Below are 12904 nucleotides of genomic sequence, written 5' to 3'. Positions count from 1 at the left end.
AACATTTGTTTTAAAGTAAACCAAGTAACCTGTCCTTTCCTATCTACGACCTCGCCCTTGCGCCGTTTCATCAAACACCCAATGTTGATGAATGTTGATCGCCCAACTACCCCGCACCTCAACTCTCGTAACTAATCAGCTTGCCGATGTTCGGTGCTGGTATGAGAAGCTATCCGAGCTCTCGATGGCATGGGTCCGCGTCTGGTTTTCTAAGCTTTAAACCACGAAACGGGCGGTCTTCTTGTTCTTAGGGAAGCTCTTTCAGGTAAGTGGTTACTCAGTCTGACGGAGTCAATGAAGCACAACTACCACAGCTAAAAATGAAAAACGCAGTGGCGGCCCGCGGGCGCCGTCGTAAGTATAAAGACCAAAGTTGGAGCTTTGCTTTGCAGTTGTGGCGCCAGCGTCCGACACTCTCCGATGAGCGCGTTGGCTCTCCCATTTGCGATCATACCTGACTATCTCCAAGGAGAGAGAACATTTGAATCATAAACAAAGGGGGCACATGCCTACGCTTTATTTACTTGACGGCAGTGTTAGTAGCTGAAATAATTCCCATGGCTGCTTTCCATAAAATTTCTCCGGATTCCGAGAGAAACTAGCAGCTATCCAAGAACACTGAGTGCAGTATATTTCACTGCGACCGGCAGTAGTGTCGTTTCCCAAATCATGGTGTCGCCTCCGATATGTCGAAGCTTCAGCGTTGAAGTGAGCGCAGGGGAGAAGGAAAGGCGTTTTTCGGGTGGCTAGCCCTGTAATGCGAGGTGATAGTGATTCTGATAGTGCAGGAGAGGGGGAGGGAATCACCTCGGGTGGAGCCGCCGCGGTGGCTCAGCGGTTATGGTGCTCGGCTGCTGACCCAAAAGATGCGGGTTCGATCCCGGCCGCGGCGGCTAGAATTTCTTTGGAGGAAGGAAGGAAGGAAGAGAAGGGAAAACTTTATTTACACTAATGGTTTTTCCTGCGGTTTGGGGGCATCTTCAGAGACGTCTTGGTTCTACCCCCAGGAGCCTTCTCTGTCGAAGTCGTCCGCCTCTAATCAGTGGTCGGTTGCCCTCAGTCCAGGGCTCCGCTGGCCACTGCCGCCCGTTGAGCTCGCTGTACCAGACCTTGTTGGTCTTCGCAGCGGACGCTGGACAGCAGAGTCTCCCACTGCTCCGCACACGGGTTTTGTATTTTGGGGACCACGTCCATGTTTCGGCAGGCCCATGTGATGTGGTATAGTGTAGGTTTTTCGTCGCACCAGGGACATTTGTTCGTGTATATCGTAGGGTGCATTTTGTTTAGTATATGTAGGTTTGGGAAAGAGCCTGTTTGTAATTGTCTCCAAGTGACAGCTTCCTCTCTGCTGAGAGATTTGTGCGGTGGGGGATATCGCATTCTTCTGCCTCTATAGTTTTGTAGTATGGCCGAGTGTTCCCTGGGTGCTGGCGCGAGTTCCGCGGTCTCGTCGGAAGCTCGGAAAGTAATGTATCCTCGAGCTATCCTGTCGGCCTCTCGGTTCCCTGCCACCCCCGTGTGCCCCGGTACCCACACAATTTTGTGTCGGATCTTGTCGTTTTGTTCTTCACGGTTTTTAATTCTGTCACTCACTGCGAGGAGTATACGGAGCGTGTGACGACCTATCCTGCCATTCATGTAATTTCGGCAGGCTGTTTGAGAGTCCGTAAGTATTGCTAGTGACCGCCCGGTTTATATAGCCCTCCGCCACCGCTAGAGCAACGGCTACTTCCTCGGACTCTGCAGCTGTGCAGCCTCGGAGAGACGCGCTGGTCATTTTGCGTAAAGACGAATTGACCACCGCCGCTACAGCGATTTTGGTATCTCCTCCTCTCCAAGACGCGTCTGTATACACGGTCGTGGCTTGAGGAGCGTATGTTTTCTCGATGAATTCGGCCCTCGCTTCTCTTCTCCCTCGATGGAGGTTGGGATCCATGTTTTTTGGTATTGGCGCTACCTTGAGTGTCTTGCGAAGCTCGTCGGGGATCGTTGCCGTCCTCGACATTTCTCGCATCTGCTCGCGGTATCCGAGCCTCTGCAGGAGCGCTCTTCCTGTCGTTGTTTGCAACAGCCTGAGTTTTTGGGCCTCAAGCTGCGCCTCTCGTAGCTCCTCAGAGGTGTTGTGTAATCCCAGGGCCATGAGTTTTTCTGTAGACGTGTTGCGTGGTAGTCGGAGCGCTGTCTTATACGCTTTGCGTAGCAGGGCATCCGCTTGTTGATTCTAGAGGCCCGTGTACTGTGCGATGTCAGTGCACGTTAAAGAACCCCAGGTGGTCGAAATTTCCGGAGCCCTCCACTACGTCGTCTCTCATAGCCTTAGTCGCTTTGGGACGTTAAACCCCATAAACCAAACCATAAACCAAGCCATCACCTCGGGTGGAGAAAAAGGAGGATGATAACGTGTACTATCAGTAGTTGACGAAACGCGAAGAAGGAAACTGAGGTGACATCAAAAAAACACCATAATATTAGCTCCTGGAGACGAAATGCAAGCGAGGTTGATAACACTTCTGAAAAAGAGTATTCGTGCCTCCGAAGTCAGAAGAGCATGAGATATTATTGAGATTCCCCTGCCTAAAATAATCTTGTTTGGCGTCTCGTGGCTCAGTTGTCTTGTTCGCGTTTCATTCCTCGCGGATAGTACAAACGCGAAAGCACCGCATGGAAAGTGAGTGGGGGTGTGAAATGGCTGCTGACTGTTCGTCATGTGGAGGATGAAAGAGCCACGGTGTGCCGGGGAAGGGGGAAGATAGACAGCTATAGCTGCAAATTCGAACAGCTTAAGAGGGGAGGGAACAGCGAAAGGGATGTTCCGAGAGTTCACAAGCGCAACGTAAGAAAAGCGCTGGCGGGCTCACGTCATTGCGTCGCGCCGGGATTGACTGACAGCCTTTTGCCAACCAATCGCACACCAGACCACGTTAACGCCATCACCTGTCAAAAAGCTGGTTGATTTGGTTGGTTTATTGCGGTTTAACGTCCCAAAGCAACTCTGGCTACGAGAGACGCCGTCGTGAAGGGCTCCGAAATTTCGACCACATAGGGTTCTTTACCGTGCACTGACATCGCACAGTACACGGGCCTCTAGAATTTCGCCTTGATCGAAATTCAGCCGCCGCGGCCGGGATCGAACCTGCGTCTTTCGGGACAGCAGCCGAGCGCCGTAACCACTGAGCGACCGCGGCGGGAGAAAAAGCAGTGCTTCATTTGCTTTTACCCAGAACGGACGTGTTTTTGCTGGTAGACATCATATATACAATCAAAGGCAACCACCACGATCATTGGCTTAAAGTTCATAATCATTGCTGAGCAAAATCTGAACGCCCCGTGATCCGAACACACTGCGCCGGACGTCAAGAAAATCACTTCTCCTAAGTGCGAAAGAAATAAACGCAAAATTCAAAAGCCTCCTCTTATCAGAAATTCGCTGCATCAGTCCTTGTGAGAATCCGCCAATTTTTATTTTCTAGACACATCCTTTGAGATACACCGCAATACACAAATCAGCATTCGCATCACAAAAAACGTCCAATGTTCTTTAGAGGGCACGAAATTTCAATACAGGAACGGAGGCGCCATTGAACTGGAGCCGCCTGTGCAAGGAGTGAAACTGGGGACGTCTTGCCCAGATATCATTCTACCATAATCACGTAAACAACGTGACTGAAGTTAGTGCCCCAGCGGCAACACACTAAAATAGCTACATCGTGTCTCTATTGTTCTCAAAGATCACTGCCATGAGAGAAGACAAATGAAAATGTTTACATTTTATAGAGAGTTTACAAGGTATTGAAGTCTGGATTATCAAATTACAAGCAATACACTGTTGACATTGATACAGGCTCCTTCAAACCGAGGGATTGCAGTGCTTATTAAAGTTCATTTCAAGGCAGTAACTCGAACTGAACCAGAAGATTGTCGCTTTCAGCGTAGCCGCTAGTAAGAAGTTCACTGAGGCTGAGCGAGTTATAAGAGAAGTAAACACCTCTGTTGCGCAGCTGCGTGGGCTTCTGGTAATATTTCTTGCGAGGCGTTGGCCCCACTTCGTACTCCCGTTTCGAACCGTCTTTGGGGTGCACAATGCTTAGCCTTACTTTGTGGTGGAATGGCCACGTAACAGACTCGTCCAGGTCACCTTTCCAAAGGTTCATCCGCGCAAACAGCTGCACAGATTCACCGCATTTTTCCAGGTAGATCCCAGGCGTTAAGCGGTACCCTCGCAGGTATACCTGCTCGCTCTCATATTTCGCCCAGCCAGCCTTTAAAGCTTTTTTTTGGAGTGCTCGAACACTTGGTACAGTAAAGTTGGACACCGTTACCAAGAGTTGAGGGTGCCGCAAGAATTCTCCGATTTTGTCTAGTGTCTCGTCGTTATTTTCCTTCAAATCAGCTTTAATGCCAGTCACAGTCTGCGTCATATGGTCTCGAGTCCCGCTCGTCGCGTTGACCAGTTCATCTCTCAGCGTTTTTTCAAGGCTGTTGATGCTTGCTGAAGCAACTTTAATCTGAGTGCCCTGTGCGTCCCAAATCTTTTCCGCTTCCTGTTTAAAGACGGTGAGGTCACGTATCTTCTCATTAAAAATGTCTTGAGTTTCCTGTCTATGAGTGGCCAGTTCTTGCTCTAGAATTTCTTTCAGAGTGTTTATGCCCTGACAAAGTCCGTTGATCCTGTCATCATGTGTGGCGCTACCAGCGACCATTTGCTGAAGAAGTTCCCTCATTTCCTTCGCCTGCTTTTCAAACGCCGCTCGGAAGGATTCAAAGTACGCTTTGTCGTCCTTGAAGCCGACTGGTACTGGGTCTTCGATTTCAGCACGCCTCGCAGGCGGCAAGCAGTCTGATCTCAGATGCAAGCCTACGTCACTGCATAGAATCCTGGTAGAACACTTGGGGCACGATACAGAGTGGTGTCCACAATTCTGCTGGAAATGACGGGATATCTCCGAAGCTGCTATCACAGTCTCGCAGCCATACGGCTTGTTCCAGCACTCCACCTGCAAGAATAAAGGCGTCAGTATTTGTTATTTAATTTTGTTACCTTAAACGATCAAGGATAAGAATGTTACATACGGGTGGGAAGTACTGGGTTAACATTGCTATGATAGTACGGATTTTTTTTTACACTTTGAATGATCTCAGATGAGTAGGTCACACAGTAGATAATGCTGCTAATCGGTGTACAGAAATGTGGTTTGCTCGCTGTTATGTACTTCATACTGAGGATTGAGTGCGGAACTTCAGAAAGGCTCCCCCACCTGCTTTGCTAATACGTCTTGAGGTCCGTCAAGTGAGAGTACATTTTAGGAAAAGGAGCAGGGAATAAGTAATACACTACCAATGAATGATCTCAATTATATATAACTCGCGTACTTTCACTACCAAATGTTTAGGACGACCATGAGGAGATTATCATCGCGTAAATACATGCATGCAGCAAACTGCCAGACGAGAGGAAGCTGGATGCCTAAATCTTGAACCATGCAAAGGCACAAAATGGATCATGGAATAGCGAATTGCTATTGCTGGTTATTGTTCAATTAAACCAGGTAAATTTTTTTTATGAGGTGTTATTCTTTATGTGCCTCAAATCCGCCACTGCTCAAGCCCCTGACTGAGTGCAGATGCAGCCTCAGGAGCGGTTGAACAAAGTCGTTAATCTCGCAAACAATGAGCACGTCTTACCTATTTTCTATTTCCTCCTTACCAGTGAGTTCTGAGTAGTTTACACGTTGTGTAGTACACTGTAGATGTGCGGCATTGCTTTATGGCATTCACGGATCCTTTTGAGTGTTCAGAAACTGCAAGTTTCTCGTTTGCCTTTAAGCAATTAAGACCTGCTACAGTTTGGGCAAACTCTAGTCTACATCACTGCTCTGTTCAGCTGGGGTTAAACGGCATCGTGATAAGAACGTGGAGCTACTGTCACGCATTGGAGCGAAAAGATACAAGGCGTAGATAACTTTAATTACTTAGGCCCACGTTCATGCTTCTGCTAAAAACTGGAGGGAAGGTGTAAAGAAAAGACTTGGTGGTACAAGCCTGGCGAGCAACAATTAAAGGAACAGTAAAGGGGATTGTTAACTCTCCTTTTTACCGCGGGAACTCGATCTACACGCTCGGAGCATGCTAAGAAACTTCGAATTACTGACCTGTGCGGTCGATTTCATCATTAAATCAAATTAAATGTCTCGGCTCCCGCCACTTTTTTTTTTTTTTAAACTCACCTTCGAAAAGAGTACGAGTCAGCCAACGCGTGGAGTACCTTTCAGCTGGTCGCGTGGCGGGCTGCCGCTCTGCCATCGGCGGAGTGAAACGTTGCGGTCGGCGAAAGCAAAGAATCCACGCGTATTTTTATTTCCGCGGGCCTAACTTGCAGCTATGTAGCCTCTGACAAACTATTTATTCACGGAAACCTGAAAAACAGTATAAAAGCGAAAGCAAAGCCGCCACGCGACTGTAGGAAAGGAACTCGACGTGTTGGCTGACTCCTGCTCTTTTCTAAGCTGAGTTAAAAAAAAAGGCGGCAGCCGAGACTTTTAATCCGATTTTAATTATGGAAATCGGCCGCAGAAGACAATACATCGAAGTTTATAAGAACTCGGAGGGTGTAGATGGAGTTCCTGCGGCAAAAAAAGACGATCTCAGATTCCCCTTTAGCGCACCTTTAAGCGGTCATTCACAGAAGCCCATAGCGATAAGAGAAAGACACAACGAAGAAGTGAGCACCCCCCCCCCCCTCCCCTCCCATATTTTATTTACCCCTCAAAGCAATCCACGTGATTGGGAAGTTACAAATTTGACCCACACCAGGAAATATCACACTCACAAAAATATCTATTCTACTTGGCTGGTTGGTTCATGGGGTTTAAAGTCCCAAAGCGACTAAGGCTATGAGAGACGCCGTAGAGGAGGGCTCCGGAAATTTCGACCACCTGGGGTTCTTTAACGTCATCGCATAGTACACGGGCCCCTAGAATTTCTCCTCCAAAAAAATTCTAGCCGCCGGGGCCGGGATCGAACCCGCGTCTTTTGGGTCAGCAGTCGAGAACCATAACCACTGAGCCACCGCGGTGGCCTGTTCTACTTCAATACGTCATTTTAACTCTTTGTGGGGGATCTAATGGTGGCGAGCACTGCTGGAAATTTTCTTAGAAAATTGCTGGCTCATCCGGTGACGCAAGCAGACAGAGGCCGGAAGGCGGTGCTTGGTGTCGCCTGCTAGAACGTTTGAGCAGCCTGTATCGTGCTTCCGCCTCGTAGCAGACGACACGAAGCACCGCCTCCAGACTCTTGTATACGCCTGGATTTGTCGCTTCGCTTCGATGTGCGGACACTGTGAGCCTTGTTCGTACTAAGAGTGGACGACCTTGTAGAGGTGCGGCCAGAGTAATTCGGAGCACGCGAAAGGCGGCGAAACTAGAAGAAACCGCATATAAGCGCCACCTACAACCACCAGAAAAGAGCGCCTCGAGGGAAAACAGGTGGACGGCCTCTCGTTCAGAGCGCCCAACTCAACGCATGCGGAGGAGGTGGCGGTCGCCCTCGCAGCCTCCCATCCCGACTCTAAATTCATCCTCACAGACTCTCGCGGAGCCTGTCGTAACTTTGAGTTCGGTTGGATCACTCCACTCGCTCACCAAATTTTACACCGCAGTACTCGCGACGGCGATCCAACTCATCGCTCAATCATATGGGTCCCCGGCCACCATGGCATGCCAGGTAACGAAGCCGCCCATGAGGCAGCCCGCGCACTCACTCACCGGGCACCAGGCGTCCCTTGGGAGGAGCTTAACCCAGATCACAGCCCTCACCTTTCTTTAAAAGAAATTACTGAGCACTATCGTGCCGAACACCGGCGATACCCAGTTCCTATGAAAGGACTGGGTAAAGCTGGCGAACGAATTCTCCTCAGGCTCTTTACAAACACCCTGCTGTGCCCGGCGGTTCTCAAGCACTTTAATCCTTTTGACGGCCGCTGCTCATTCTGTGGGGAGGTGGCCGACACCTTCCACATGGTGTCGGGAGAAAAAATCCTTCTCTTCCCCAATCACCCCCCTTCCCCTACCCGAGAGGACTGGGAGGCGGCCCTGCTCAGCTGCCAGGAACTATCGGCCCAACAGGCCCTGGTTCGGGGGACTTGTGTAGCGGTCTCGACCAACGGGATCCCAGAATGAGGGACTCCGCCTAGTATTGTAAGGGGTGAGACCCATTAGAGGCCTCTCCCCGAGCACCTCTCTGTAAATTACTAAATAAATGCTTTTCACCACCACCACCACCTCGCTCCTAACGCGCAGCGATGGTGCCCGCCGCCATTACCACTTCTTTGCTGCAAGCCTGGCGTTATCAGTGTGCGAAAGATGCTGAGCTGTTTCGGGCTACACCGCCAGTAGTGCCTTCCTCCAAGTGGGCTGAGTTTAGCGTCGATGTCGGGCTGAGTTTAGAGTCGTGAAAGCGATGGCCGCACGGCCGTGAGCGGGCTAGATAACTCGCAGTGCCAGACGGCAGTCCTGCGCCCGTTCCCAGCGCGAGCCGCTCCTCGATGGAAGCGTCGAAGCGTCCGCTGCTGTCACGTGAATATCAGTTAAGAGGTGATGCTGGTAGGCCTGCGGCAAAATGTGGGTCCGTCCCACTGGCGCCCTGTCTGCGCTTCCAAGCACAGATAGTTTAAGATCGTACAGCTAGGTAGCGCCCATAAGCAGTTCTGCGTAGTTCATGAGAAAAACAGCGCTTGCAGACAAAGGACCCAAACAAGGACACACAACTGCGCAGTTGTGTGTCCTTGTTCTGGTCCTTTGTCTGCAAGCGCTGTTTTTCTCAAGATGTACCCCAACCAACTCGCCCAGCAACACACCCTACGTAGTTCTGCCAGCGTTCCTGTGTTCCGTATTATTCTGGCCGCGCCTGTACTTTCAAAACACGCACACGGCGGAGGTATTTGCCATGACGCGCGTCTGCTCTGGCAATAGATGTTCGCCGGTGTTCTTTCCCTTATCGAACTTGAGACAGCGAGCGCTATTCTCCTAGCCAGCCGATGGGACTATCTCTTTTGGCCTTTCTGAGCTGGAACATTGATGGTAATGAAGGTAACTGGAAGCAAAAGTTCAAAGTAAGCTGTTATTTTGTCATACATCGAAGAACGCATTGCCGTTATGATGCATATCGGTATACGCATGGCTCGAGGCAGCCAGATTACATATCGGCATGCGTAGTTCGCAGTTATCGCCATTCAATGCCCAGAAAAATGCCCCCTCTCAAGCTTACTTTGCTCATGCTGTTCGCAAACATGTCTTCTTGATTACAGAGTTCACGGAGTTCACAGACACATGCGACCCTTATCGTTTCTAAATCTGATACACTGACGTTCCGTGCATACGCACTTCTCAATGCGCGCGAGGCGTAAGACAACATTGTTACACCTACCGCCACCCAAAAAGCTGGCAAAAGGTTACGAAACATTTTCACCGGTTTTTAATCGGAGCAAAAACACCGGAGCCTGCTAACGGCTGCTGAACTGGCACATGCGAGAATGCGGGAGAAACTCTCGTTATCGAAGCGCCACAGTTGTTGAAGGCGCATGCGCAACTCGGCACCTAAAATCGGTAGACTGCGCGAGTTCTCCTGAAAGGCACGTAATTCCGTGTTTCTTCTCACGAAGCTTTCGGCTGTACTATAAAGTAATAAGTGCGAAAGGACTGAGAGGATACGTTCACATACGAGCAAACGCGTCACTTGTTCCATGTTTAGTGACAGAAGTCGCGTGCTGTCAATGGTATGTCTCCAAACTCCGAGCTTCCAGCGAAGCGGGTAATAAAGTCTACAGACCGTGTGATGAGATTCACTGGTCACTGACCGTGGTCAAACACAAATGACCTTCCGGGAGCGCTACGGCTCTCTTGTTCGCAAAACGTTTGTGAACAAGGGAGCCGTAGCACCCCCGAAATGTGATTTGTGTTTGACCATAGTCAGTGACCAGCGAATCTCATCAAGCCACGATTCCTGACCAGGCGGTATGCCGTCGAACCCTCGAATACCTGCAGACCGTGTGTTCCCACTAATTAAGGTGAAAGCCTTTAATGCCTCATACTGTCGTGACCGAGACGTGTTAGCAAATGTGTCCGCGTTTCGGACGCATGCCTAAAAACAAAACCGAGTAGGAAATTGGTCGTGCGAGACGAGCGCGCTAACCACTCCGCCATGCCAGCTCGATGGTATGGGATGAACAACTAGTTAATACGACGTCTTCGTTCACTCCCATCTTCCTCCCTTTCCTTACGGCTAGGTTCAGGTGTCCACCGATATATGCGAGACAGATACCTTTCTTTTCCTCAAAAACCAATTTACCGTCGAGCGAGGCGTAGAGCTGAACAGGCGATGCCGTTCTGTGGACTCCCTGGAAGCGTCGCAAGACACTGTCGCGTTCCTCTCTTAGAGGCGAATCTTAACATCTTAACCACACATCAGTGACACAAGTAGCAACACCGCGCTAAAGGCTTTCGCCTCACCGCACTTTTGGTCAACAAAGTGCCCCCCTGAATTTTTTTTTCATCTCGCTTACCTCCCTTCGAAGCATCTCATCTGCAGGGCAGTCCCTCCACTCGACGTGCTCTTGCTGGCACTCGCAGCCGTCCAGCGGACAGACGTGCGAGCCTTCCTGCGTGCTTTGCTCGTAGCAAGATTCGCACAGTACATGAACGCATGGAAGAAAAGCGGTTTTCTTCCGCACTATTCCGCAGGCGGCACACACTCTGTTCGGAGGCAGCGGCTTGGTAAAGCTCAGGGGCCTCCAATCGAGCTCCGGAGAAAACCCGACCAACGTGTATTGCGTACTTTCAGGCGGCATCGTTCGACACGCACGCCCGCGGCAGTGAGCACTGAAAGAACTTCCTCTTACACCCCGCCAAAGGCCGCTCTTATCTCTTTTTTTCTAAGCCGTCGTCACGGCGACAATCGCTAAACCGTGGCCGCTACACCCTTTGGCTGATAGCTCCGTGCAGTCCGCGCCTGGTTAGGCTTGGGTAATCAGTTCTGCGTCCGCCGAGTGGTTTTCTGCGTTCGTCCAGGACCGTTCGTACCCATCGATATCTCGTTTTCTTTCTTTGAAGAAAAGAATGCAATACAGGTGCGTAGAATAAAGTGTCGTTTGCCACTTCACAACTACATGCACACTTATTCTGTGTCATTGGATTAACATTGTTGCTGCAGCTAGATGCATATCCAAAATCTCAACTCGCACAACTCTTACATCACATTCTCATAGCCGAGCCTAACGAGCGGGATTGCTAAAGAAATTTCATTTCCGTTGTCTAAATGCATGCCTCACTGCATTCGCATTTTAGAGGGCTGAAAAAAAAAAGGCAAATTCCATGAGAGAACATTTGCGCCAAAATTCATAAACACTTCTTGAATTTGCATTTACTCACACTTAATGATGGGACAGCGGTAAGTTTTCAGTTTTTATTAACCACTGTTTAAAGTAAGTTACCAGCAAACGAAATTATTTTGGTATAAATACAATGAATTACTACAATACTCAGGTGTGATCGCCTTGCACTTCAAGGATATGTGAAGAACTTTCAAAGCAAAAATAGGAGTGGCAGTGATACTGTGTGACACAAGCCCAACAATTAGTTCGTTACAGAAAATTCATTCTAGTCATGGCTCGTTCCACAAGAATACAGTGCTTTCTGCTGCGTAATCGGCCTTAAATTCTGTACTAAAGCAGTCCTAGTAAAGATCAAAAAGATCTATCAATTCAGAGCTAATAGAGAGTTTTATCAGAGCTGGACAACCGCTCTGCCAATACGGCAACGCGTCGGTGTTGCTGTTGTTGCAGTTCTTACCAGGCCATTTTACCATGCAGTCGTGGTTGCCGTAGTTTATCGTACAAGCTGGACTACCTGGAACCGAAGCCGACCGCTGCGGCCGCGTTTCGATGGAGGCGAATCGCAAAAGGAGCCCGTGTGCTGTACGATGTCTGTACAGGTTAAAGATCCTCAGGTGGTCGAAATTATTCCAGAGCCCTCCACTACAGCAGCCCTTTCTTCCTTTCTTCTTTGACTCCCTCCTTGTCCCTTCCTTTACTGCGCGGTTCGGGTGCCCACCGAGATATGTGAGACACCTACTGCGTCATTTCCTTTCCTGAAAACCAGTTTTCCTTTTCACACTAAACACTGAGGTAGCGAGACTGCCAGCGGGCTTCGCTCGGTCAAAGAGCGTGCAAGGTGTCCAATGGCGTGATGTAAACACACACAAAACAGAGGCGACGTGGCAGCGTCTGAGGAAATAATAGATCGGATTTTGTTTTGCTTTTCTTGTTTCCTGATAATGCGCCGGATGAATGAGCTTGGGTAGGCGTTCTTTTGGAGGTCAGAAATGACTTGGTTCTTCTCCTTCCTTTTTTCTTCACGCATGCCAGAAGCGAAAACGTGTTTGCATCCCCTACGTGAGAGGCGTGAGCGAGACGCTGGCTCGCATTCTCGGAAAAGAAGGGGTGCTGGCAACGCACAAACCGACCAGCACTAACGGTCGCCTTCTCCCCCGCCCGAAAAACCGGCAGCCCAGAGAAAAGGCCCAGGGCGTCGTGTACAAAATTCCGTGTTCCGTCTGCCCGGCGTCGTACACAGGGGAAACGAAGAACTTCGCGGAAAGGATGAACCAACACAGAGCGGACGTCCGTCACATGAATTGTCAACGCAGCGCCGTGGCCGAACACTGTGAAGGGTGTGACCAACCACTTGACTTCAACAGCACCATTGTATTGGAAACGGAAGCTAACCCACGCAGGAGGCTTCTACTCGAGTCGTGGCACATTCAGCAAACACGAGAGAATGTTAATCGTTCCCTGGGGACTCTCCCCTCATCCTACGTCCATGGGCTGCGGCCATTGACCCGCAGGTCCTCCACA

General features: G+C 49.8%; 1 protein-coding gene across 1 annotated transcript; it reads right to left on the bottom strand.

Moving 5' to 3' along the window:
* Positions 1 to 3418: 3418 nt before the first annotated feature.
* Positions 3419 to 10875, bottom strand: LOC149329453 (TNF receptor-associated factor 6-like). The gene is made up of 2 exons (XM_089562231.1): positions 10556 to 10875; positions 3419 to 4994 (listed from the first exon to the last, which is right to left on the bottom strand). The coding sequence occupies exons 1-2, from the start codon at positions 10838 to 10840 to the stop codon at positions 3885 to 3887; spliced, it is 1395 nt and encodes a 464-aa protein (XP_089418357.1). The 5' UTR covers positions 10841 to 10875; the 3' UTR covers positions 3419 to 3884.
* Positions 10876 to 12904: the final 2029 nt, after the last annotated feature.

The sequence above is a fragment of the Amblyomma mixtum genome, chromosome 9, assembly GCF_055824585.1.
Source record: "Amblyomma mixtum isolate Tamu chromosome 9, ASM5582458v1, whole genome shotgun sequence".
Classification (NCBI taxonomy): Eukaryota; Metazoa; Arthropoda; class Arachnida; order Ixodida; family Ixodidae; genus Amblyomma; species Amblyomma mixtum.
Note: the sequence above shows the minus strand (reverse complement) of the source record. Positions and strands in the feature narration are given on the sequence as shown.

What these genes read in the sequence shown, in the direction of transcription:
- LOC149329453 (XM_089562231.1), bottom strand. Translation starts at nt 10,840, where the DNA reads ATGCCGCCTGAAAGTACGCAATACACGTTGGTCGGGTTTTCTCCGGAG. An exon ending in ATGAGATGCTTCGAAGGGAG is followed by an intron (nt 4,995 to 10,555) that starts GTAAGCGAGATG and finishes TTATTCTTGCAG; the next exon opens with GTGGAGTGCTGGAACAAGCC.